The 25,311-nt window shown below is 59.6% G+C and overlaps 2 protein-coding genes across 3 annotated transcripts; both read left to right on the forward strand.

Moving 5' to 3' along the window:
* The first annotated feature begins 25 nt into the window (after positions 1-25).
* LOC130261612 (protein-arginine deiminase type-1-like) lies at positions 26-13,508 on the forward strand. The gene is made up of 16 exons (XM_056508035.1): positions 26-117; positions 2,556-2,730; positions 3,270-3,339; positions 4,621-4,682; positions 5,498-5,615; positions 5,692-5,817; positions 6,509-6,684; positions 6,756-6,859; positions 7,617-7,740; positions 8,328-8,435; positions 8,519-8,670; positions 10,577-10,721; positions 11,249-11,342; positions 11,514-11,593; positions 11,783-11,908; positions 12,315-13,508. Exons 1-16 carry the CDS (start codon positions 26-28, stop codon positions 12,546-12,548), a joined length of 1,986 nt encoding a protein of 661 aa, XP_056364010.1. The 3' UTR covers positions 12,549-13,508.
* A 96-nt stretch (positions 13,509-13,604) lies between these two features.
* LOC130261611 (protein-arginine deiminase type-3-like) lies at positions 13,605-25,286 on the forward strand. Of its 2 annotated transcripts, none has more exons than XM_056508033.1 (17): positions 13,605-13,979; positions 16,820-17,000; positions 17,455-17,527; positions 17,610-17,671; positions 18,373-18,490; positions 19,634-19,759; positions 19,917-20,095; positions 20,855-20,958; positions 21,032-21,143; positions 21,220-21,327; positions 21,752-21,900; positions 22,353-22,497; positions 22,570-22,663; positions 22,893-22,972; positions 23,677-23,805; positions 24,619-24,881; positions 24,912-25,286. In XM_056508033.1, exons 1-16 carry the CDS (start codon positions 13,888-13,890, stop codon positions 24,850-24,852), a joined length of 1,986 nt encoding a protein of 661 aa, XP_056364008.1. In that variant the 5' UTR covers positions 13,605-13,887; the 3' UTR covers positions 24,853-24,881; positions 24,912-25,286. The 2 variants fall into 2 exon arrangements, with proteins under 2 accessions (XP_056364008.1, XP_056364009.1); XM_056508034.1 differs by having other exon boundaries at positions 24,619-24,880; positions 24,921-25,286.
* Positions 25,287-25,311: the final 25 nt, after the last annotated feature.

Raw genomic sequence — 25,311 nt, forward strand, 5'->3', positions numbered from 1 at the left:
CTGGCCCTGCCGTGCCCGGCTCGCCATGGCCCCGCGACACGTCGTGCCCGTGTCCCCCAGCCACGCTGCCCGCGCCGTCTGCGTGCTGGGCACCGAGGTCCTCCTGGACACCCGCCGGTAGGGCCTGCCATCGGCACGGGGAGCTCTCCTTCCCCATCCCAGCCTCCTTTCCCCATCCCAGCCTCTTTGTTTCCTCCATCCCACAGCCTTTCCCCAGTCCCAGCCTCTTTCCCCCAGTTCCAGCCTCTTTCTGTCCCCAGTTCCATGGAGCTGTCAGGATTTGGGATGGGTTTGCCTGGCATTGGAGCATCTCGGTGTTTTCCATGGAACTGCTGGGATTTGGGATGGGTTTGCCTGGCATTGGAGCATCTCGGTGTTCTCCACAGAGCTGCCAGGATTTGGGATGGGTTTGCTCAGGATTGGAGCATCCCAGTGTTTTCCATGGAGCTGCCAGGATTTGGGATGGATTTGCTCAGGATCAGGACATCCCAGTGTTTTCCATGGAGCTGCCAGGATTTGGGATGGGTTTGGAGGAGAAATGGGTGGTGAGGGACTCGGAGCTCATCAGGAGTTCACCCAAGTTTGGAGGGGCAGGTCCCTCTGGGTGTGCTTGAGGGGATGATGCCCATGGGGAACTCACCCCAAAGTCTGTTTTGGGGGATGATGTCCCACAGGGAACTCACCCCAAAATCTGGTTTAGGGGATGATGTCCTGCAGGGAACTCACCCCAAGGTCTGTTTTGGGGGATGATGTCCCACTTGTGTGTTTTGGAGGATGATGTCCCATGGGGACCTCACCCCCAAATTCTGTTTTGGGGGACAATATCCCACAGGGAGCTCATTTCTGGGGATGATGTTCCACGGGGAGCTCATCCAAAGGCGAGATGTTGGCTCGAGGTGTCACAACAGATCCAGACCAGGACGCTTTGGAATCAAAGCCTGAGCACACCCTGGCTAAGCCCGGGTCTATTTCTGGCTCTAAAAACATTGGACAAGAACAATTCAAGACGAGCAACTCGGAGCTAAAACGGGAGGAGGAATAAAATGTGTGGCTCAGGCAGAAAAAATCCAGCGGCAGCCGTGCACGGGCAGCGTCAGGAAAAGGGATTTTTCCAGAATTAAATATGGGGTGGCTTTACTGGGCAGATAGGCAGCTGTCCCTGCCCTGCTGTCACAGTGTCATTATTTAATAAATCACATTTATAATGACAGAGGGCGCAGGCCGGGCCGGTCGGCATCGCAATTATTGGGATGGGGCTCTGGAGCTGGGCCAGGATGTGCCATCGACCCCTCCCAGAGCTTTGGCTGCCCTAGACCTGCCTCGTTTTCCCTCATTCAGACGGGAATGTAGAAAATCCATGAGCTGCAGTTTTTTTGCTGTCTCGGTGCTATTTAAACCCCCCAGACGGGGCAATTCGGCTTCTTGGTAAAAAATTTGAGCTGTGGTCCCAACTAGCAGATGGTAGAAGCTCTTCCAGCTAAAAATGGGATCAGTTTATTCCTGGGGAGAACCGGCTGGGGGTAATTTGGTGATGGATGCACCAATTTTGGGCTGTATGGGGCAGAACGTGGAGCTGGGTGGGAGCGCCACAAACCCATGGCAAAGAGCCCCAAATCTGAGGGCTGGGATCCCAAATCTGGGAACTGGGGACACTGGGATCCCAAATCTGGGAACTGGAGACACTGGGATCCCAAATCTGGGAACTGGAGACACTGGGATCCCAAATCTGGAGACATTGGGATCTCAGTCTGGGATCTGGGGATACTGGGATCCCGAATCTGGGAACTGGGGACACTGGGATCCCGAATCTGGAGACACTGGGATCTCAATCTGGGGACACTGGGATCCCGAATCTGGGAACTGGGGACACTGGGATCCCGAATCTGGGAACTGGGGACACAGGGATCCCAAATCTGGAGACACTGGGATCCCAAATCCGGGGTCTGGAATCCCGGTGTTCCCAGCATCCAGGGCTTTGCGGGGTGCTCGGGGTGGGGATGCCGAGCCCAGGGAATCTCCTGCCTCAATCTCCCCAGAAGCTGCTGCAGGCAGCGGGGACACCGCGCCAAGAGCAACACCAGGGATGAATTCCTGCCGCGGCAGGGTTTGATGCTGGGTTTTTATGTTCTGGCTGCCGACATTCCCACCTGGCTCCCCCTGGGACGCAGCCGGGAGCAGGTCGGAGCTGTAATGAGCAGGGAGCAGCACTTCAAAGGCTGCTCGGGATGTCAGGAGCCGGGCGTGCGTGCCCGGACCCAGGCTGTGCTCCAGCCCCGGCATCCCTGCGATCACGGGATGCTCCCACGACACCCAGCTCCACGCGTGGCTGGCGTGGAAATCACTTCCTTCCGCAGCTGGGGCTTTGTCACGGGGCGCTGCAGTTCTGGGGATTTGGGGTTGGGCGTGGGGTGAGCTGCAGTGGGAGCTGGGCTTGCTGTGGAGCTCCAGGGACCGTTTCATCCCCCGGAGGTGCTCTGGGGCCCTTCCCGCCCAGGCTGGTTCCAGGCTCGGGCTTTGGCTGCCGCGGTCTCTGAGGCAGGGCTGCTCCGTTCCAGGTCCACGCCGAGGGGCGCCGCGTCCTTTGAGGTGCACGCCACGCCGGCGGTGACAGTGCACGTCATCCACAGCCCCAACACCAAACCCAGCCCCGACTCCCGGTGGCCCCTGGACCCCGACATCGAGGTGGTGGTGACCGTTGATGTCACCAGCAGGACCGTCGATGACAACCAGGTCAGGCGCTGCTCAAGTGCCCAAACTGGGGGAAACAAGCGAAATTTCCTGGGAAACTCGAGGATTTCTGAGTAATGCACCCTGAGTAACCAGGGTGGCTGAGAAGAGTTTTGTAATTGGCACCAAAGAGAAATGAAACCCAGAAGGAGAAGGTCCCACTTGGTGCCCTAATGATGACATCACGGCCGTTGCAAAATTCAGCAAAAAATCTCCCGAGTTTGGCTTCTTCCTGCCTGATTTTGTGCCGGAGTTGGCACAGAGGGTTCCAACGAACTGTGATTCATGGAGAGCGGCTGGGATGGAGCTGCCGGCGCCCGGCTGGGTGGGCGGGCAGGGGCTGGAGCAGCGATCCTGGTGTGCCCGTCCCTGCTCCTTCCGGGGTCCTGGGAATGCAGAGCGGGATCCCTGCAGCCCGTGGGGTGTGGGGATGGAGATCCACCCAGCCCGTGGGGTGTGGGGATGGAGATCCACCCAGCCCATGGGGTGTGGGTCACGGTGTGGGTCACGGTGTGGGTCACGGTGTGGGGGTGTCTCTGCAGGTGAGGATCTCCTACTACGACCGCGGGGGCCTCGAGCTGGCGGTGGCCTGGCTGTACCTCACCTGTGTCGGTAGGTGCCCACCGAGGCTCCAGGAATTCCTGCTCCATTCCTGCCTCCAGGAATTCCTGCTCCATTCCTGCCCCCAGGAATTCCTGCTCTCTTGGGACCTGCCTGGATCCACCAGGCTGGAATCCTCGGGGGCTACAGGCCATAGAGGTTTGGGTGTTCACGATGCTGACGAGCCAGAGGGAAATAATTAAAACGTGATTAATTAAACGCTGCCTTATATGGCCGGGCCGGGTCCCCACCCAGAGCATCCCCTGGGCTGCCCGGGAGGTTCCTCCGGGAGCGGAGGATCCACGGGGGATCTCGCCCGGCGGCGTCAGCGAGGGGCGCGGGGAAGGCACCGGAGCGGTGCCTGACCTGTTTCAGGAGCTCGGCCGAGGTGAATCACTCCCTCCACACGCCTGCTCTCCCCTGCTGACTACAAAGGGAGTCTAGACAGCCAGTCTGGGTGCAAAGCCTCCACTTGGATGGATTAATTACCCCTAAATTTGGGATTTTCTGAAGCGCTCACATGACAGTCAGACCTGCATCCTCGAGCTGTGTCCACACCTCCCAAAACTGCCCTGGAGAGGCTGAAGGTTTCCCACGTCCACCACTGGCCACAGGGGTTTTTGCCTTCCAAATGTTCTTCTCTTGGTTAGATTTCGAGTTTCCCTCCCAGCTTTTCCACTCCATCCTCTCTGCCCCAAGGAGAACAATCTCTGCCTCCATCCCTGTGTTTTCCACACCTTGTGTATCCCATCCCGAGGAGTTTTTGGGTTAGGATTGAGGAGGGGTTTGGATGAGGTCAGTGGTAAATCTCTGCAGCAGAAATTTGAGACAAGAACTCTGTGAGTGGAAATCCTTCTCAGATTTCCTAGGAATTATTTGGGTGTTTGCTCAACCACGATGAAAAGTTTTTGTGCCTCCATCAGCGTGTTTTGGCTTCGTGTAGGACAGGGCAGTCCATAGGAAATTGGTGAAAACATAAAATCTGCCATGAAAACATAAAAAAAAGCCGTGAAAACAAAGTCTGCCATGAAAACACAAAAAATGCTATGGAAAGGTAAAATTGGCCATGAAGTGGAGATGTCACTGCTGGGGGGAACCAAAAAGAGAGGAGACAGCTGGAGACCAAAGAGGGAAAGTCATGGCGAGGCGCTGGGGGGATTTTCTTCTCCTCTTTGTTGGAATCGCTGGCCCTGGAGCAGCTCTGGGGGGAGGGGATGGGGCTGGTGTGGGGTCCAAGGACGAGCCCAGACTGGCACCCAGGGCTCGCCCCTCCCTCCCCTCTCGCTGTCCCAGAGGTGTCCCTGGACGTGGACTGCAGCAGGAGCGGCCGCGTCAGGAGCAAGGGCAAGGACAAGGTGAGGAGGGGCGCGGGAGGGCGGCCCCACCCCGGCCCCTTCCTGGAAAATCTCCGGGAGGGACAGGGACCTGGGCGGTGTCTGCCTGAGGGCGAGCAGCCCAGGACATCCTCAGCCTACTCATCGAGCAGGAAAAGGATTTATTTTCCTATTCCACGCCAAAATCTCCTGCGGCTCCAGCCAGGCCCTGAGGATCCTGTAGGAGAAAACTCTCAGCCTTTTCTTCTCTTCTTCCATCCCTTCTTCTTTCTTTTTCCTTATTCCTTTTCCTTCTTTTCCTTTTCCTTTTTTTTCCTTTTCCTTTCTCTCAGCCCCAAAGGTGCTGCTGGCTGAGCTGTGCAGACCGCAGGGGATTTCCCCCTTTGGCCACACATCTGCGTGTGCCAAGGCTCTTAGGCCAGGCTAATTAACCACAGCCCAGCCGGGCTAATTAACCACAGCCTGATTGGCAGTAAATTGGTTATCGAGATGGGCTGAGCTTCCAGAAACGCTGCGGCTTGTCCAGGCGAGGCTGGAGGCACTTCCAGCCTCATTGGGAGATAAAATCTCAGAGCAGCCTGTGCAGGCCCTGATGAGAGCTGCCGTTGGGAATGGGATGGTTTGGAGCAAGGCTGGGAATGAGGGTGATTTGGAGCTGCCGTTGGGATTGGAGTGGTTTGGAGGGGCCATTGGGATTGGGATGGTTTGGAGCTGCCATTGGGAATGGGGGTGGTTTGGAGCAGCGCTGGTGTCCCCTCGTGGCGTGGTTGGATTCTCCTCCGAGTGCGGGGATGGGGGCAGCCCTGCTCCTGTCCGTGTCGGTGCTTCCCCCGCAGGCCAGCTGGGCGTGGGGCCCGGCCGGGCAGGGGGCCGTGCTGCTGGTGAACTGCGACCGGGACAGCCCCGGCGCGGGGGGCACGGACAGCGGCCAGCCCGACATACGGACCCCGGCAGGTGGGTGCGACCCCGCGGGGCTCCCCGGGGGCTTCCCCGCTGCCACCCCCTCCCTCCGCGTGCCCGTGTCCCGCAGACCTCCAGGACATGTCGCTGATGCTGCTGCGGACGCAGGGACCCAGCGCCGTGTTCGCCGAGTACCCGGTGGTGCTGCACGTCCCCGAGAGCGACGCCGACAAAGTGCGGGTTTTCCAGGCCGTCCGTGAGTGCCTCTGTCCCCAGAGCCCCTGTGTGCCCCCAGCCCCCAGCTCTGGTTCATCGGGGCGCCCCTATTTGCTGTAATCACCCGCTTCACCCCCAAAGCTCTTGCGGGGCTGTATGGGGAAATCAAGGGGGAGAAGGCTCCCAAGAGGCTTTTCCCAACGAGGCTGCTGGAATTTTGGGATTCCCACGTGGCTGCCGGCGCTGTTTTGGCTCGGGCAGGGATCCAAGCAGCCAAGCCCATCCCGTTGGATCCCCGGCAGCTCCGCGCCGAAAATCAGGTCCGGGGAGCCGAGGGTGTCATTAGATCCTCAGCCGGAGCCGCGCACCTTGGAAGGGCTGGACCCGAGGGGACGGAGCCCTCTGTGTTCCCCAGGGAGGAGCAGGAGGAAGAGGAGGAGGAGGCGGCTCCTCTGCCACCCCTGGGCTCCAGCCAGCTCCTCCTGCTGCTGCTGTGTCCCCTGTGGGCAGGCGGTGGGAACCCGGGGTTCTCCAGGCCCCTGAACTCGGGGTGGGAATCCGGGGTTCTCCAGGCTGCTGAGTTTAGGGTGGGAATTCGGGGTTCTCCAGGCTGCTGGACTCGGGTGGGAACCCGGGGTTCTCCAGGCTGCTGAGTTCAGGGTGGGAATCTGGGATGGGAGCCCGGGATTCTCCAGGTGGTGATTCCGGGGTGGGAACCCGCGGTTCTCCAGGTGCTGATGTCCCCCCGCTCTACAAGCCCGTGCTGGGGCCGGACAAGCTCTCCTACGTGCTGGAGCACGCTGGCCATGGGGACAGCACCTTCTACGTGGAGGGGCTGGCGTTCCCCGACAGGGGCTTCAGCGGCCTCGTGTCCTTCAGCGCCAGCCTGCTGGAGGTGCCCCATAAGGTACGGGGGGTCGGGCCCGCCCAACAATCCCCCCGCGGTGGAGATCCCAAACTCCGTTTTGGCTCCACCAGGACGCGCCGGGCACGCCGATCTTCACGGACACCGTGGTGTTCCGCGTGGCGCCCTGGATCATGACGCCCAACACGCAGCAGCCGCTGGAGGTGTTTGTCTGCAGGTAGGAGGGGTGTCCCCGCCGTGTCCTGCCCGGGGGACTCTCCGGGGAGGAGTTCCCGACCCCTCCTGGCTCTGTGGGGCCGTGGGGCAGCCGGGCTTAGGCATTCCCGACTGGGAGGGCTTGGGAAGGGAGCCAGCCTGCGCTGTGGGACTCATTTCCATGCCGAGGAGAAAGGCTGCAGTTCCCTCTCCAGGTCAATTCCCATGCAGGAATGTTGCCCAGGGCAGTTAAATCCCGAGGAGAAAGGCTGCAATTCCCACAAGGGCTGGAGCTCCCTCGCCAGGTTCAATCCCATTCAGGAATGCTGCCCAGGGCATTTAGATTCCAAGGAAAAACGCTGGAGGGCCTTCTCCAAGTCCAATTCATGCAGAAATGTTGTCTAGGGTGTTTAAATCACAAGGAGAAAGGCTGCAGTTCCCTCTCTGGATCCAATCCCACAAAGGCTGCAGTTCTCTCTCCAGGTCCGATCCCACAAAAGCTGCAGTTCCCTCTCTGGATCCAATCCCACAAAAGCTGCAGCTCTCTCTCCAGGTCCGATCCCACAAAAGCTGCAGTTCTCTCTCCAGGTCCGATCCCACAAAAGCTGCAGTTCCCTCTCCACGTCTGATCCCAAAAAAGCTGCAGTTCCCTCTCCAGCTCCGATCCCACACCAAACCTTGCCCAGGGTGCTCAGGAATGAGGAGCGAGCTGCGGGCTCGGGTTTTTGGGGTCTCCCCGTGATCCCCCTCGCAGCCCCGGTCCCCCCGTGTCCCCCCAGCATCAAGCAGGGCTCGGATTCCAACGAGGCTTTCCTGGCGGGGCTGCGGCTGCTGCTGAGCAAAGCCGGCTGCAAACTGACCGTGTGCTCGGAGCAGGACACGCGCAGCGACCGCTGGATCCAGGTCGGCGCCCCCGGGCACAGGAGCGTCACCCTCGGCCTGGGCAGCGCCCGGAGTTCCGGGGGATGGAGCAGGGGACGGGGACTGAGGCGCAGGGAGGGGTGGCACGGATGGGGACAATGCCCGGGGAGCCCGGGCTGGCAGCAGGGACACGGGGGGGCACCGGGACAGGGACCCCGTGGGGCCGGGCAGGAGGATCCCAGTGCCAGGGGAACCCCAGGGGGACACCGTGGCTGTGGTGTCACCCCGTGGGGCCGGGCGGGAGGGTCCCAGTGCCAGGGGAACCCCAGGGGGACACTTGGGGCCGGGCAGGAGGGTCCCAGTGCCAGGGGAACCCCAGGGGGACACCGTGGCTGTGGTGTCACCCCGTGGGGCGGGGCAGGAGGGTCTCAGTGCCGGGGGGACCCCAGGGGGACACCGTGGCTGTTGTGCCACCCCTTGGGGCTCGGCAGGAGCCTCCCCGGTGGTTTAGGCTGGGCTTTGCCAGGCTCGCCCCATTTCCTGCCCCACCCTCCCCACATCCCTGGTGGAGATTCCTATCACCCTCCAGCGCCTTCCTCCTCCTCCTCCTCCTCCTCTCCTTCCCGCAGGATGAGCTGGAGTTCGGCTACGTGGAAGCTCCGCACAAAACCTTCCCCGTGGTCTTCGACTCTCCCAGGAACAGAGGCCTGAAGGATTTCGCTTTTAAGAAGATCCTGGTGTGTCCTTGCACTGAAATCCCCCTTTCCCCCCACGAAAATCCCCGCACGGGAGCTCCTTGCCATCTCTCCCCCTTTTCCAGGGCCCGGATTTTGGCTACGTGACCCGGGAGCCCCCCGGGATGAGCGTGAGCAGCCTGGACTCCTTCGGGAACCTGGAGGTGAGCCCGCCGGTGACGGTGCGGGGCAAGGAGTACCCGCTGGGGCGCATCCTCATCGGCAGCCCCCTGCCCTGGTGAGCCCCCAGCCCCCTCGGAAACCTCTCGGGTTAAAAACTCCCGGGGCCGACCCCACCAAACCCCAATTTTACCGGCGACCCCCCGGCTGCTCCTCCGACCCGCACAAATCCCGGCAGCCGCTCCCGTTTCCCGGATTTTTCCCCCCCCTCCTTCTTTGCCCAATCCCGCGCTTGGATTTGTCCTTTTAGGGGAATCCAGGAAAGGGTGAAATCCCGAATAACGGGGGATTGTTGTGCCCAGGGCAGGCGGTGCTTGGAGCCCCGCGGGAACAAAGCTCCACAAAGGAGCGATTTTCCTGGGAAAACAAGTCCCGCACCCGATCCCGCCCGCTCTGAGCCCAAAACCCGACGGGTCCCAGCCGGGGGCTCGCGCTGCTTCCAGAGCCGGGGAAATGGGATTTCCCAGCCCCACTGGGGCCGTCAGTATCCCTCATTACCGGGAATTAATTAACGTCTTCCCCAGGCGGGTCTGGCTGAGAAAATTTGGGATTTGGGAATCGCGGGGATGGGAAGAGCTCAGCCCAAAGCAGAACAGGGCACGGAACGATCCAATCCCTACAGACAGACCAGGCCTGGGATGTCCTTGGGAGAAATATGGGGATAAATCGATGGAATTATCCAAAATACGGGGAGAAACCTTCATACATTTATGCAATATAGGGATCTAGTAATATAAATTTATATAGAGTAGGGATTTAGTATTATATATTTAAATAACATGTATATATTAATGCACTTTATATATAAATAGGGATATATCCATGGAGTTATCCAAAATACAAGGAGATACATTTATATTTTTATATAATATAGGGATCTAGTAATATAGATTTATATAGGATAGGGATTTAGTATTATATATTTATATAACCTGTATATATTAATACACTTTATATATAAACAGGGATGTATTTATCCAAAATACAAGTAGATGCATTTATATATTTATATAATATAAGAATCTAGTAATATATATTTATACAATATATTTATATAAGATAGGGATCTAGCAATATATATTTATATAACATGTATATATTAAGGCACTATAGGGATATATCAATGTATTTATCTAAAATATAGGGAGATATGTTGATATATTTATATAATATAGGGACTAGTAATGAATATTTATATTGATATATTAATATAATACAGGGATTTAGCAATATATATTTATACAACGTGCATATATGAATGCACTTCTATACAACACAGGGATATATTAATGTAGAACAGACATAATGATACATAATTGGGCTGTTAGGCAGATAAATCTATATTAAAGTAGAACAATCTATCATTTATGTGGTTATATGTATTTAAATATGTGGATATCTGTAATGTACCTCGGGCCATTTCCAGCCTGTTCCTAGGAGAAAAACGAGATTTTTGGTGCTGTTTGGGGCTGAATTTTGGGAAGGGTGTGAATTTTGAGGGGAGTGAATTTTGGGGGAGGAGAGCGGGTTTCTGTGCCAGGGAACAGTTTCTGTGCCTGGCAGCTGTGCCCACCAGCCTGTCCCCATCTACATCCCTGTCCCCGTCCCTGTCCCATCCCATCCTTGTCCCTCCGTGTCCCATCCCTGTCCCTATTCCTGTCCCTCTCCCCATTCCCATCTCTGTCCCATCCCTGTCCCCATCCCTGTCCCATCTCCATCCCCCGTCCCTTTCCCTGTCCCTATTCCCCTCCCTGTCCCCTCCGTGTCCCTTTCCCCATTTCCATCCCCGTCTCATCCCATCCCCACGCTGTCCCCGTCGCTGTCCCCGTCCCCACGCTGTCGCTGTCGCTGTCCCCATCCCCACGCTGTCGCCGTCCCCGTCCCCACGCTGTCGCTGTCGCTGTCCCCGTCCCCACGCTGTCGCTGTCCCCGTCCCCACCCCGTGGCTGTCGCTGTCCCCGCAGGGGGTCGGGCCGCAGGATGTGCCGCGCCGTGCGGGATTTCCTCTTCGCGCAGAAGGTGCAGGCGCCGCTCGAGGTTTACTCCGAGTGGCTCAGCGTGGGCCACGTGGACGAGTTCCTCACCTTCGTCCCTGCCCTCGACAGGAAGGTGCCGACCCCAGAGCCTGCCCAGGGCTCTTGGCAACACCCCAAAATCCCCTTTTCCAGCTGTTTGTGCTCCCGGGGGCTCCGGGGGATGGAGCCCCTCTGGGGCGGCCCCAGGGCCGGGTTTGGGATCTCCATGGGCATCCCACGGCCCCAGGGCCGGGTTTGGGATCTCCATGGGCATCCCACGGCCCCAGGGCCGGGTTTGGGATCTCCATGGGCATCCCATGGCCCCAGGGCCGGGTTTGGGATCTCCATGGGCATCCCACGGCCCCAGGGCCGGGTTTGGGATCTCCATGGGCATCCCACGGCCCCAGGGCCGGGTTTGGGATCTCCATGGGCATCCCACGGCCCCAGGGCCGGGTTTGGGATCTCCATGGGCATCCCACGGCCCCAGGGCTGGGTTTGGGATCTCCATGGGCATCCCATGGCCCCAGGGCTGGGTTTGGAATGTCTTGGTGCCTCCCAGCCGGACTCTGGGGTGTTTTATCCCCCCGCAGCCAGGGGTGACCCCCGGGCTCTGTCCCGCAGGGATTCCGGCTGCTCCTGGCCAGTCCCAACGCCTGCTACAAACTCTTCAAGGAGAAGCAGCAGCAGGGCCACGGAGAGGCCACGCAGTTCATTGGTGAGGGGGGCTGGGGACACCCCTGGGGGCGGCATTCCTGCTGTCCCTTCCCAGTGTCCCTTCCCGCTGTCCATCCCCGGTGTCCATCCCAGTGTCCACCCGGCTGTCCCTCGCTGTCCCTCGCTGTCCCACACTGTCCCTCGCTGTCCCTCACTGTCCCTCATGTCCCAGGGCTGAAGGGCGCTGAGAGGAGAAGCATCGATGAGATCCTGGCAGACGAGTCCCTGCGCAGTGACAACCGGCACGCGCAGGTGCGTGGGGATCCCTGATCCGCGGGATTCCCACCCCTCCAGCCCAGGGGGATCCCTGGGGGCGGGGATGGGCTCTGGGGGTCCTGGGGAGTGGCCGGAGCGGGCACGGGGTGAGATCCAGGGAGGATCATTCAGACCCGTGGGCGGGATTCGGAGGGCCGGGATCGCAGCTCCAGCTCCTTCCCGCAGCGCTGCATCGACTGGAACCGCGACCTGCTGAAGCAGGAGCTGGGGCTGGGCGAGCAGGACATCGTGGACATCCCGCAGCTCTTCATCCTGACCAACTCCCGCGCCGACGCGCTGTTCCCGGACATGGTGAGACCCCGACCCCACAGCCCTGCCCCGACCGCGGCCCCCGCGCCGCTCGGTGCCGAACGCCCGCCTGCCGCAGGTGAACATGCTGGGCTGTCCCGGGCTGTCCTGGGCTGGGCTGTCCCGGGCTGTCCCCAGGCTGGGATGTCCCCGGGCTGTCCCCAGGCTGGGATGTCCCAGGGCTGTCCCGGGCTGGGCTGTCCCGGGCTGTCCCGGGCTGGGATGTCCCCGGGCTGTCCCGGGCTGGGCTGTCCCGGGCTGGGCTGTCCCCGGGCTGTCCCGGGCTGTCCCGGGCTGTCCCCAGGCTGGGCTGTCCCGGGCTGTCCCGGGCTGTCCCCAGGCTGGGATGTCCCCGGGCTGTCCCGGGCTGTCCCCGCGCCGCTCGGTGCCGAACGCCCGCCTGCCGCAGGTGAACATGCTGGTGCTGGGCCGGCACCTGGGCATCCCCAAGCCCTTCGGGCCCGTGGTGGGCGGGCGCTGCTGCCTGGAGCAGCGCGTGCGGGAGCTGCTGGAGCCGCTCGGCCTCTCCTGCACCTTCATCGACGACTTCTTCTCCTACCACGCGCTGTCGGGGGACGTGCACTGCGGCACCAACGTGCGCCGCAAGCCCTTCGCCTTCAAGTGGTGGAACGTGCTGCCCTGAGCCCCCGGGCGGGGTCCTGCAGGGGAGTGTGCATTTCCCGCAGCCCAGGGAAAGGTGCATTTCCCGCAGCCCAGGGCAATGTGCGTTCCCCGCAGCCAGGGGAAGGTGCGTTCCCTGCGCTGGAAAAGCACCCAAAGCTCGGGTTTGGCCAATAAAGCTTCACGGACACTGAGGGGGCAGCGCTTCCCCATCTCTCGTCCTTCCCTCCTCTGCTCCCGGCGTGAAATTCCCGTTTGGAGCCTGGTTTTGGGCAGAGGGTTTGGCTTGGGGCTGGTGGGGAGGCTGCTCGGGGGGCTGCGGTGTCACGGAGTCCCCGCTCGCCGGTTTGCAGCTGGTAACACCCCCAAAATTCCCCGCTTCAGCCAAAAAATCGCTTCTTGCTGGGGAACCTGGTTCTCAGCTGCAGGAACCCCCCCTGCCCTGCTCGGGACCTTTCCACGCCTTCTCCAGAGGGAATTTCCGTGTCCCTCCGCTCTTTGTCTCCACCGGACCGCAACACTTCCCCGTGCCCGCCTGGCACCGCCTGGCACCGCCCCGGGAGCCGAAACCCGCCCAGTGCCCCGGGCACGGCCCCGCGGGGCCCCGCTGCCCTTCTGGGGCCCGACACGCTCATTTTGGGGCAATTTGCTTTCCCGGCAGCGTTTCTAAGGCGCAGTCGGGCTCCTGCGGCGCTGGAGGAGCATCCCACCGGTCCCACTCAGCCGCCCCGGGTTTGCCCCCAGAGCGCGTTTCTAAGCCCGTTCCCACCCCCGTTCCCGGGGCCGTGTCCCTGCTGCTATTCCCGGGCCCCGGGGAGCGACATTAAATCCGGGCCGCGCGTGACCCCGCGGGGAGGGGGTTTGGGAACAGCTGCAGGGACAAAGGGCTGTCCTCTCCCACGCGCAGCCCGGGCTTTAATTAAAACAAAGGCAATTAAAGCCGCCGGGGGTCCGCTGTCCCCAGCGCAGGTGACATCCCCCGGCAGCGCCCCGCAGCTCCAGCCCTCCCCGGAGCAGGAATTCCAGCGCATTGTCCCGGCTGAACAAATAAAACCTTTCAGCAGAAAGAAATCAGACCCGGCCGGGCGCGGCGCTGGCGCTGGCCCAGCGCGGCTCGGGTGTCGCGGTGAATATTTCACGGCGTGGGCCGGGCGCTGACCGCTCCCCCCGCGCCCCTTCGCTCTGCCCGAGCCCCCCGGACATCCCGCGGCGTCCCGGGCCGCTTCCCCCCTCGGACCGCGCACACCCAGCCCGGAGGTGGGATTAGGCCGGGCTTGGGCTGATCCCCTCCCAGCAGCGCGGCTTTATAAACCCCGGGCGGGCGGCGGGCGCGGCACCCGAGGGCGCCCGGGCCGGCGGCGATGGCGCAGCAGCGCCGTGTCCAGCTGTCCACGCAGCGCCCCGCCAGCACCGTGTGCGTGCTGGGCACCGAGCTGGCCCTGGACGTGTGCGGGTGAGCGCGGGCACAAAGCCGCTTTTCCCCCTGATCCCATTAACCGGAGCCCGAAAATAGCGCGCGGTGGGGCGGGGGCGATGCTGCTGCTCCGGGAGCTTTGCCCAGGGGATGCTGGCCCGGGAGGGGTGAGGGGTGGGATTGCCGGTGTCATTCCCGCTGTTCCTTCCGTGTGTCCATCCCAGTGTCCATCCCAGTGTCCATCCCTCTGTCCATCCCCACTGTCCATCCCCACTGTCCATCCCGCTGTCCCTTCCTGCTGTCTCCTCCTGGGATTCCCGGTGTCCCTTCCCGCCGTTCCTTCCCAGTGTCCACCCCAATATTCATCCCACTTTCCATCCCAGTGTCCATCCCCGCTGTCCATCCCGCTGTCCCTTCCTGCTGTCTCCTCCTGCTGTCCCTTCCCACTTTCCTTCCCAGTGTCCATCCCAATATTCATCCCACTTTCCATCCCAGTGTCCATCCCACTGTCCATCCCACTGTCCATCCCATTGTCAATCCTAGTGTCTATCCCAATATTCATCCCAGTGTCCATCCCTCTGTCCATCCCCGCGTCCATCCCCCACAGACGCTCCGACCCCGGCCGCCGCATTCCCAGCGGGATTTTTGCCAGTTTTGGGGTGCCACAAATCCTTTTTTGGGGTTTTCATGCTGCGCTCCACATCCCGCCGGGATGAAATCAGAAGCCAGAAACAAGACAGAAATAAGAAATAAGAGATCGGAAATAACAAATAAGAAATCAGAAACAAGAAATAATAATAAAAATAATAGATCAGAACTAAGAAATCAGAACTAAGAAATCAGAAATCAATAAATAAGGAGCATTCCCCCTTTCAGGGGAAGGTGGAGAGCGAACCCCCCCCGGCCCGGTCCCGGAGCTCTCCCCCGGGATTTGTTCCCCGTTCCCCGCTCGGGGTTCACTTCCCGTCCCTCCCCTGCCCCGGGCTGGGATTTTCCGCCTTCCCCGGGCACGGAGCCGCGGCTGCACGGAGCTGCGCCCGAGATTTTGGGGAGATCCTGCCCCAAACCCGCCCGGGAGGAGCGCCCCGAGCCCGGGGCCCGCCCGCGCTGCCGCGGGAGCCCCGCGGGGTTTGTCCCCGGATTTGGGGTTTTTGAGGGATTCCTGCGGGTATTTTTGTGGGATCCATTCCCGTTTATTCCCGTTTATTCCCGTTTATTCCCAGGTGGACTTTGACCTGGAACATCCCCGGATTTGGGTTTTTTTAGGGATTCCTGCGGGTATTTTTGTGGGATCCATTCCCCTTTATTCTAGTTTATTCCCATTTATTTCCGCTTATTCCCAGTTGATCTTTGCACCTGGAATATCCCCAGATTTGGGGTTTTTGAGGGATTCCTGTGATTATTTTTGTGGGACCCATTCCCGTTTATTTCCATTTATTCCCAGATGCGCTTTGACCTGGAATATCCCCGGATATGGGTTTTTGAGGGATTCCTGCGGGTATTTTTGTGGGACCCATTCCCGTTTATTTCCGCTTATTCCCAGTTGCTCTTTGCACCTGGAATATCCCCGGATTTGGGGTTTTGAGGGATTCTTGTGATTATTTTTGTGAGATCCATTCCCGTTTATTCCCGTTTATTCCCCTTTATTCCCTTTTATTCCCAGGTGCGCTTTGACCTGGAATATCCCCGGATTTGGGTTTTTTTAGGGATTCCTGCGGGTATTTTTGTGGGATCCATTCCCGTTTATTCCCAGGTGCAAAGCAGCTCTTGTTGCCCTCGCGTTTTTCCAGGATTATTTGCATTTCCAATGATTTATTGCTAGTCTACATTTTCTAAATTGCAGGATTTTTTCATATTAAAGGTTTTTTTCCAATTTCATATCTCGGGGCTTGCTGCAGTCGCAGTTTGCAGGATTTTTTGCAATTTTTACACTTGTTGATGTTCAGCATTTCAGGATTTGTTCCACACTGAAGGATCTCCTGCCACTGAACATTGCAGGATTTATTGCAGCTGCATTGCCCAGGATTCGCTGCATTTTGCACCTCTTGCTGTCATTCTAAACTGCAGGACTTTTTCCCATTGAAGGATTTATCTCAATTCCACATTCTCAGCCCTTGCTGAGGTTGCATTTCCCAGGAATATTTGAATTTTCCGCCTGCTCCTGGCAGAATTCCTGTTATCCCTGCCCATTCCCTGGTGCTGACCCCTGTCCCTGCCCGTTCCTGGGGTTCTGACCTCTCTCCCTGCCCGTTCCCTGGCTCTGACCTCTCTCCCTGCCCATTCCCTGGTGCTGACCCCTGTCCCTGCCCGTTCCTGGGGTTCTGACCTCTCTCCCTGGCCGTTCCCTGGTTCTGACCTCTCTCCCTGCCCGTTCCCTGGTTCTGACCTCTCTCCCTGCCCGTTCCCTGGTTCTGACCTCTCTCCCTGCCCGTTCCCTGGCTCTGACCTCTCTCCCTGCCCGTTCCCTGGTTCTGACCTCTCTCCCTGGTTCTGACCTCTCTCCCTGCCCGTTCCCTGGTTCTGACCTCTCTCCCTGCCCGTTCCCTGGCTCTGACCTCTCTCCCTGCCCGTTCCCTGGCTCTGACCTCTCTCCCTGCCCATTCCCTGGTGCTGACCTCTCTCCCTGCCCGTTCCCTGGTTCTGACCCCTGTCCCTGCCCATTCCCTGGTTCTGACCTCTCTCCCTGCCCATTCCCTGGTTCTGACCTCTCTCCCTGCCCGTTCCTGGGGTTCTGACCTCTCTCCCTGCCCGTTCCCTGGTTCTGACCTCTCTCCCTGCCCGTTCCCTGGTGCTGACCTCTCTCCCTGCCCATTCCTGGGGTTCTGACCTCTCTCCCTGCCCGTTCCCTGGTTCTGACCTCTCTCCCTGCCCGTTCCCAGCTCGGCTCCTCGGGGCGCCGCCTCCTTCCAGGCCCAGGCCACGCCGGGGGTGAGGCTGTGGCTGCTGCACGAGACCCAGAGTGTGAAGTTGCCCTCGAGTGTCACTCGCTGGCCCCTGGCCCCCGGCCCCGAGCTGCTGCTGGCCATGGACGCTCCCAGCAAGGACGTGGGCGACGAGAAGGTGGGAGGTGGATCCGGCTGGATCCCGGCATTGCCTCCAGCGCTGGGATGGGTGTCGGGATTCCTGCTGGGTCCTGGGATTCCTGCTGGGTGTCGGGATTCCTGCTGGGTCCTGCTGGGTGCTGGGATTCCTGATGGGTGTCGGGATTCCTGCTGGGTCCTGGGATTCCTGCTGGGTGCTGGGATTCCTGCTGGGTGTCAGGATTCCTGCTGGATCCTGGGATTCCTGTTGGGTGCTGGGATTCCTGCTGGATCCTGGGATTCCTGTTGGGTGCTGGGATTCCCGCTGGGTCCTGGGATTCCTGCTGGGTGTTGGGATTCCTGCTGGATCCTGGGATTCCTGCTGGATCCTGGGATTCCCGCTGGCTCCTGGGATTCCCGCTGGCTCCTGGGATTCCCGCTGGCTCCTGGGATTCCCGCTGGCTCCCGGCGTTCCAGCCCCGCTCCTGTTGCAGGTCAGGATTTCCTATTTCCGTGAGGACGGCGGGGTTCCCGTGGGCAGGGCTCTGCTCTACCTCACCTGCGTGGGTAAGGGGGGAACGGCCCCACCCCCGTTCCCGAGCCCCATTCCCGGGATTTCCCCTTTTCCCATCTCATCCCTGTCCCACAGAGGTGTCGCTGGACGCCGACGTCAACCGCAGCGGGGCCGTGAGCCGGACACTGCTGGACAAGGTACCAGAGGGGCTGGAGCCAGCCTGGGGTGGGAATTCCTGGATGAGCCCCCAGATGGGATGGGATTGGGAATTCCCAACTGAGCCCCCAAATGGGATGGGATTGGGAATTCCCAACTGAGCCCCCAGATCCCGATGGGATTGGGAATTCCCAACTGAGCCCCCAGATCCCGATGGGGTTGGGAATTCTGGGCTGGCACCCAGATCCCAATGGGATTGGGAATTCCCAACTGAGCCCCCAAATGGGATGGGATTGGGAATTCCCGGATGAGCCCCCAGATCCCGATGGGATTGGGAATTCCCAACTGAGCCCCCAGATCCCAATGGGATTGGGAATTCCCAACTGAACCTCCAGATCCCAATGGGATTGGGAATTCCCAACTGAGCCCCAGATCCCAATGGGATTGGGAATTCTCAACTGAACCCCAGATCACGATGGGATTGGGAATTCTGGGCTGACCCCCAGATCCCAATGGGATTGGGAATTCTCAACTGAACCCCAGATCACGATGGGATTGGGAATTCCAGCTGAGCCCCCAAATGGGATGGGATTGGGAATTCCAGCTGAGCCCCTGGCCCCAATGGGATTGGGAATTCCAGCTGAGCCCTGGCCCCAATGGGATTGGGAATTGCAGCTGAGCCCCTGGCCCCAATGGGATTGGGAATTCCAGCTGACTCCCTGGCCCCCTCGGTGTCCCCCAGACCAGCTGGACGTGGGGCCCCGATGGCCACGGGGCCGTGCTGCTGGTGAACTGCGACCGCGACGAGGCCGAGGCCGAGGGCCCCGACAGCGAGGACAGCGCCGTGCGCTCCTACAGCGGTGCCCGAGCCCCACCTCTGCTTCTCCTCCTCTTTTACCACTTTTCCCTCCATCTCCTTTCTACCACTGCCCAGAACTCCAATTTTCCCACTTTCACCCCAATTATCCCTCCCTACCCCAGCTCAGAACCCCCATTCTTCCACTTCTCCCTCAATTTTTCCTTTCTTCCACAACCCAGGACCCCAATTCTCCCACTTTCTCCCCCAATTCTCCCACTCTTCCCTCAGTTTTCCCTCCTTACTCCAATTCCCCCCTTTTCCCTGTTTTCCCCCTTTCCTCTGTTTTTTCCTCTTTTCCCTGTTTTTACCCTGTTTTTCCCCTTTTCCCTGGTTTGTTTTTCCCATTTCCCTAGTTTGTTTTTCCCCTTTTCCCGAGTTTATTTTTCCCTTTTCCCTGGTTTCTTTTTCCCCTTTTCCCTGGTTTGTTTTTCCCTTTTCCCTGGTTTGTTTTTCCCCTTTTCCTGGGTTTGCTTTTCCCCCTTTCCCAGTTTTCCCCTTTTCCTGTTTTCCCCTTTTCCTGGGTTTGTTTTTCCCTTTTCCCTGGTTTGTTTTTCCCCTTTTCCTGGGTTTGCTTTTCCCCCTTTCCCAGTTTTCCCCTTTCCCTGGTTTGTTTTTCCCCTTTTCCCTAGTTTGTTTTTCCCCTTTCCCAGTTTTCCCCTTTCCCTGGTTTGTTTTTCCCCTTTTCCCGGGTTTATTTTTCCCTTTTCCCTGGTTTCTTTTCCCCCTTTTCCCTGGTTTGTTTTTCCCTTTTCCCTGGTTTGTTTTCCCCTTTCCCAGTTTTCCCCTTTTCCCTGGTTTGTTTTCCCCTTTTCCCTGGTTTGTTTTTCCCTTTTCCCTGGTTTGTTTTTCCCCTTTTCCCTGGTTTGTTTTTCCCCTTTTCCCTGGTTTCTTTTTCCCCTTTTCCCGGGTTTGTTTTTCCCTTTTCCCTGGTTTGTTTTTCCCCTTTTCCTGGGTTTGTTTTTCCCTTTTCCCTGGTTTGTTTTTCCCCTTTTCCCTGGTTTGTTTTTCCCCTTTTCCTGGGTTTGTTTTTCCCTTTTCCCTGGTTTGTTTTTACCCTTTTCCCTGGTTTGTTTTTCCCCCTTTCCCTGGGTTTGTTCTCCCCCTTTCCCAGTTTTCCCCTTTCCCTGAGCTCTCCCCTCCGCAGACCTGCAGGACATGGCTCAGCTGGTGCTGAGGACGCGCGGGCCCAGCGCCACCTTCACCGGGCACCGCCTGCTGCTGCACGTGGATTTCGGCGACGCCGACAAAATCGGCGTTTTCTACGGCGGCAGTGAGCTCCCAGGATTTGGGATTTGGGGGATTTTGGGGGGATTTGGGGGGCACAGACCCCTCTGGCTCGCAGGGATCAACCCCAGTCCTTGTGCTGCTGCTGGCAGGGTGGGGCTGAGCCGGGTGGGTTTGGGGTTTGAGGTGTCCGTGTCCCGCAGGCAGTGGGGAGCTGGAGAAGCTCAGGCACGTCCTGGGGGGCTCCAAGCTGTCCTACAGCGTGCGGCCGGGCCGGCACCGCCACGACAGCGTCTTCTACGTGGAGGCCCTGGCCTTCCCCGACGTGGCCTTCGCCGGCCTCGTGTCCCTGCACGTCACCCTGCTCGAGAGCCCCGAGAAGGTCCGGCCGGGGGGCACGGGGGGCTGGGATGGACCCCAGACTCCATCTCTGTAATCCCAGGGGGATGGGGCAGTGGGGATGGACCCCAGACTCCATCTCTGTAATCCCAGGGGGATGGGGCAGTGGGGATGGATCCCAGACTCCATCTCTGTAATCCCAGGGGGATGGGGCAGTGGGGATGGATCCCAAACTCCATCTCTGTAATCCCAGGGGGATGGGGCAGTGGGGATGGACCCCAGACTCCATCTCTGTAATCCCAGGGGGATGGGGCAGTGGGGATGGACCCCAGACTCCATCTCTGTAATCCCAGGGGGATGGGGCAGTGGGGATGGATCCCAAACTCCATCTCTGTTGGAACAGTGGGGGCAGGTCCCAAACTCCATCCCCATAACCCAAGAACCATTTTCCCTCTTTTCCCTCAATTTTTCCCTCCTGGGAGGGCTGGGACAGTGGGGACAGATCCCAAACTCCATCCCCATGATCCAAGGACCATTTTCCCTCTTTTCCTCCAATTTTTCCTTCCTGGGAGAACTGGGACAGATCCCAAACTCCATCCCCATGAACCAAGAACCACCATTTCTCCATCCCCATGATCCAAGAACCATTTTCCCTCTTTCCCCCCATTTTTCTCTCCTGGGGGAACCAGGGCAGATCCCAAACTCCATCCCCATAACCCAAGAACCATTTTCCCTCTTTTCCCCCAATTTTTCCCACCTGGGGGAACCGGGGCAGATCCCAAACTCCGTTCCCACCGCCCAGGGCCTCCTGGAGTCTCCCATCTTCACGGACTCGGTGGTTTTCCGCGTGGCTCCCTGGATCATGACGCCCAACACGGCGGCGCCGCTCGAGGTCTTTGTGTGCAGGTGTGTGCCGGCTGCTCCCGCCCTGCTGGCCCCGGAGCCGCTCCCCAGCCCCGATTCTGCCGTTCTCCCGCAGCGTGGACGGCAACGAGGAGTTCGTGGCGGCCGTGGGCGCGCTGGCCGAGCGGGTGCGGTGCCCGCTGACCGTGTGCCCGGCGCCGCAGAACCGCCAGGACCGCTGGATCCAGGTGGGAGCAGGGCGGGCTCGGCCCCAGCGCCGCAGCAGCGCCGGGCAGGTCCCAAAATCCTCCGTCCCTTCTGCAGGATGAGGTGGAGTTCGGCTACATCCAAGCCCCCCACAAAACCTTCCCCGTGGTCTTCGACTCGCCCCGGGACCTTGGCCTGAAGGATTTTCCTGTCAGGAGCATCCTGGTATCCAGCCCCTTCCTCCTGCCCTGCCTGGCTTGGCAACCCCTAAAAACTGGGATACATCCCATTAAAAACTGGGATACATCCCTTTAAAAACGGGGATAAATCCCTTTAAAAATGGGGATACATACCTTTAAAAATGGGGATAAATCCCTTTAAAAATGGGGATAAATCCCTTTAAAAATAGGGATACATCCCTTTAAAAATGGGGATAAATCCCTTTAAAAATGGGGATAGATCCCTTTAAAAATTGGGAGACATCCCTTTAAGAACTGGGATACATCCCTTTAAAAATGGGGATGAATCCCTTTATTTCCTGCATTTTCATGATGGGAAGCTCCAGCACAGAGGATTTAGGGGTGCAGTGCTTCAGTGCCAACAGCTGCATTTTAAAAACCCATTTTCTGCTGTTTTTTCCCCCGTCCAGGGCCCTGATTTTGGCTACGTGGCCCGGCAGGCTCCAGAGGGCGCCTCCAGCCTGGATTCCTTTGGGAATTTGGAGGTGAGCCCGCCCGTGACAGTGCGAGGCAAGGAGTACCCCTTGGGGCGCATCCTGATCGGCAGCAGCTTCCCCAGGTGAGGCGAGAGCAGCAAAACCCCAAAAAAGGATTTCCTGACCCTGTTTGGGGTCGGGTCCAAGCGGAGCCTCCCTGGGGCCCCCAAACCCCTGGTAGGAAAACCCTAAAAAAGGATTTCCCGGTCCCCAAACCCCTGGTAGGAAAACCCCAAAAAGAGGATTTCCCAAACCCCTGGTGTACCCCCAGGGGGGTGGGAGCAGGAAAACCCCAAAAAAAGGATTTCCTGCCCCCCAAACCCCTGGTGTACCCCCAGGCTGGGTGGGAACAGGAAAACCCCAAAAAAGGATTTCCTGGCCCGAAATCCCTGTTGTACCCCCAGGTGGGTGGGAGCAGGAAAACCCCAAAATAGGATTTCCTGGCCCCAAATCCTTGGTGTACCCCCAGGCGGGTGGGAGCAGGAAAACCCCAAAAAAGGATTTCCTGCCCCCCAAACCCCCGGTGCACCCCCAGGCTGGGCGGGCGCAGGATGGCCAAGGCCGTGCGGGATTTCCTGGTGGCACAGAAGGTGCAGGCGCCCGTGGAGCTCTTCTCGGACTGGCTCCACGTCGGGCACGTGGACGAGTTCCTGAGCTTTGTCCCCGCGCCCGACCGGAAGGTAACGGACCCTGGGAGTGGGAAAAAGCGGGATGGGAGCCGCAGAGCCGGCGCCCACTCGTGCTGCCCGCAGGGATTCCGGCTGCTCCTGGCCAGCCCCAGCGCCTGCTACCAGCTGCTGAAGGAGAAGCAGGAGGAGGGCTACGGCGAGGCACCCATGTTCCAGGGTAGGGCAGCACGGGAATGCGATTGTTTCCCGTTTTCCTGCAATTTTGTGAGGGAGGTGGATGGATCCTGAAAGCCAGCTGGGGAGTAGGGGCACAGTGGAGCAGAGCTGATGAACTAATTAAAAACTGCACGGATTGGATTACCCGGCTGGGTGGAGCTCTGGGTCAGAGCTGGAGTCTCATCCCGGCTGAGCTGGGGCAGAATTCCAGCCTGGCTCTGTCCCAGCAGGACTGGACAGGGTGCCCAAGCCGACCATCAACGAGATCCTGACCAACGAGGAGCTCCGCAAGTTCAATGATTACGCCCAGGTGAGGGCGGGAGCAGCAGGCGCCGATCCAGCGCTCCCGCCACGTCCTGGGTCCCCTGTCCCTCTGTCCCATCCATCCATCCATCCATCCATCCATCCATCCATCCATCCATCCATCCATCATCCATCCATCCATCCATCCATCCATCATCCATCCATCATCCATCCATCATCCATCCATCATCCATCCATCATCCATCCATCCATCCATCCATCCATCATCCATCCATCCATCATCCATCATCCATCCATCCATCCATCCATCCATCCATCCATCCATCCACCATCCATCCATCATCCATCCATCATCCATCCATCATCCCTCCATCCATCCATCCACCATCCATCATCCATCCATCCACCATCCATCATCCATCCATCCACCATCCATCCATCATCCATCATCCGTCATCCATCCATCATCCATCCATCATCCATCCATATCCCAACCATCATCCATCATCCATCCATCATCCATCCATCCCCATCCCACTGTCCTTCTCCCTGTCCCTCCCTCCCTCTCTCCCTGTCCCTCCCTCCCTCTCTCACTGTCCCTCCCTCCCTCTCTCACTGTCCCTCCCTCCCTCTCTCACTGTCCCTCTCTCCCTCTCTCCCTGTCCCTCCCTCCCTCTCTCCCTGTCCCTCCCTCCCTCTCTCCCTGTCCCTCCCTCCCTCTCTCACTGTCCCTCTCTCCCCGGCTCCCAGAGCTGCATCAGCTGGAACAGGGACATCCTGAAGCGCTGCCTGGGCCTGGCCGAGCCGGACATCCTGGACATCCCGCAGCTCTTCCAGGGTGACCCCACCCTGGGGGCTCTGGCCTTCTTCCCGAACATGGTATTGGCACCCCTGACCTCGCTGGGGTGGGGCTGGGAACGGGATCGGGGCTGGGATGTCCCTGAGATGGAATTGGGACTGGGATTTCCCTGGGCTGGGATTGGGGCCGGGATGTCCCTGGAATGGGATTGGGGTTGGGATTGTCGTTGGGATGGAATCAGGGCTGGGATTTCCCTGGGATGGAATCGGGGTCGGGATTTCCCTGGGGTGGGATGGGAGCCAGGATGTCCCTGGAGTGGGATTGGGGTTGGGATTGTCCTTGGGATGGAATCAGGGCCGGGATTGTCCCTGGGATGGAACCAAGGGCAGGATTTCCTCGGGGCAGGATTGAGGCTGGGATTGCCTTGTGGTAGGATCAGGGCTGGGATATTCCCTCGGGTGGTATCAGGGCCAGGATCGGGGCTGGGATGTCCCTGGGCCTTGATGGGAGTGGAATATTCCCCGGGATGTCCCTGGGATGTCCCTGGGACGGGATGTCCCTGGGCTGGGATGTTCCCTGGGATGTCCCCGGGTTGGGATTTCTCAGGATGGGGGCCAGGATGTCCCAGGGATGTCCCGGGCTGTCCCGGGCTGGGCTGTCCCGGGCTGTCCCCAGGCTGGGATGTTCCCCGGGCTGTCCCCAGGCTGGGATGTCCCCGGGCTGTCCCGGGCTGTCCCCAGGCTGGGATGTCCCCGGGCTGTCCCCAGGCTGGGCTGTCCCTGGGCTGGGCTGTCCCGGGCTGGGCTGTCCCGGGCTGTCCCCAGGCTGGGATGTCCCCGGGCTGTCCCGGGCTGTCCCCGCGCCGCTCGGTGCCGAACGCCCGCCTGCCGCAGGTGAACATGCTGGTGCTGGGCCGGCACCTGGGCATCCCCAAGCCCTTCGGGCCCGTGGTGGGCGGGCGCTGCTGCCTGGAGCAGCGCGTGCGGGAGCTGCTGGAGCCGCTCGGCCTCTCCTGCACCTTCATCGACGACTTCTTCTCCTACCACGCGCTGTCGGGGGACGTGCACTGCGGCACCAACGTGCGCCGCAAGCCCTTCGCCTTCAAGTGGTGGAACGTGCTGCCCTGACGGCACCGCCTGTCCCCTCCCGTCCCCTCCCGTCCCCTCCTGTCCCCTCCTCCTGTCCGCTCCTGTCCCCTCCTGTCCCCTCCCGTCCCCTCCCGTCCCCGCCTGTCCCCTCCCGTCCCCTCCTCCCCGCCCCGCCCTGCCGAGCGCTCCGGTGGATGAATAAACCCGGGCTGCGGCTGCGGGGGCTCTGCGGGGCTTTCCCAGCGCTGGGAGAACCTGGACTGGTTAAACTGGTGGGGAATGGGGGCGGGCGGGGCTGCGGTGCCGAGATCCACGTGGGGAAAGCACACAGGGAATCAGGGAAACGGGGAGCGACGGAATCAGGGAATTATGGAATCAGGGAATTACAGAATCACGGAATTATGGAATCAGGGAAATATGGAATCATGGAATTACAGAATCAGGGAATTATGGAATTATGGAATTATGGAATGACGGAATTATGGAATCATGGAATGA

Source organism: Oenanthe melanoleuca, chromosome 21 (assembly GCF_029582105.1).
Source record: "Oenanthe melanoleuca isolate GR-GAL-2019-014 chromosome 21, OMel1.0, whole genome shotgun sequence".
Lineage (NCBI taxonomy): Eukaryota > Metazoa > Chordata > Aves > Passeriformes > Muscicapidae > Oenanthe > Oenanthe melanoleuca.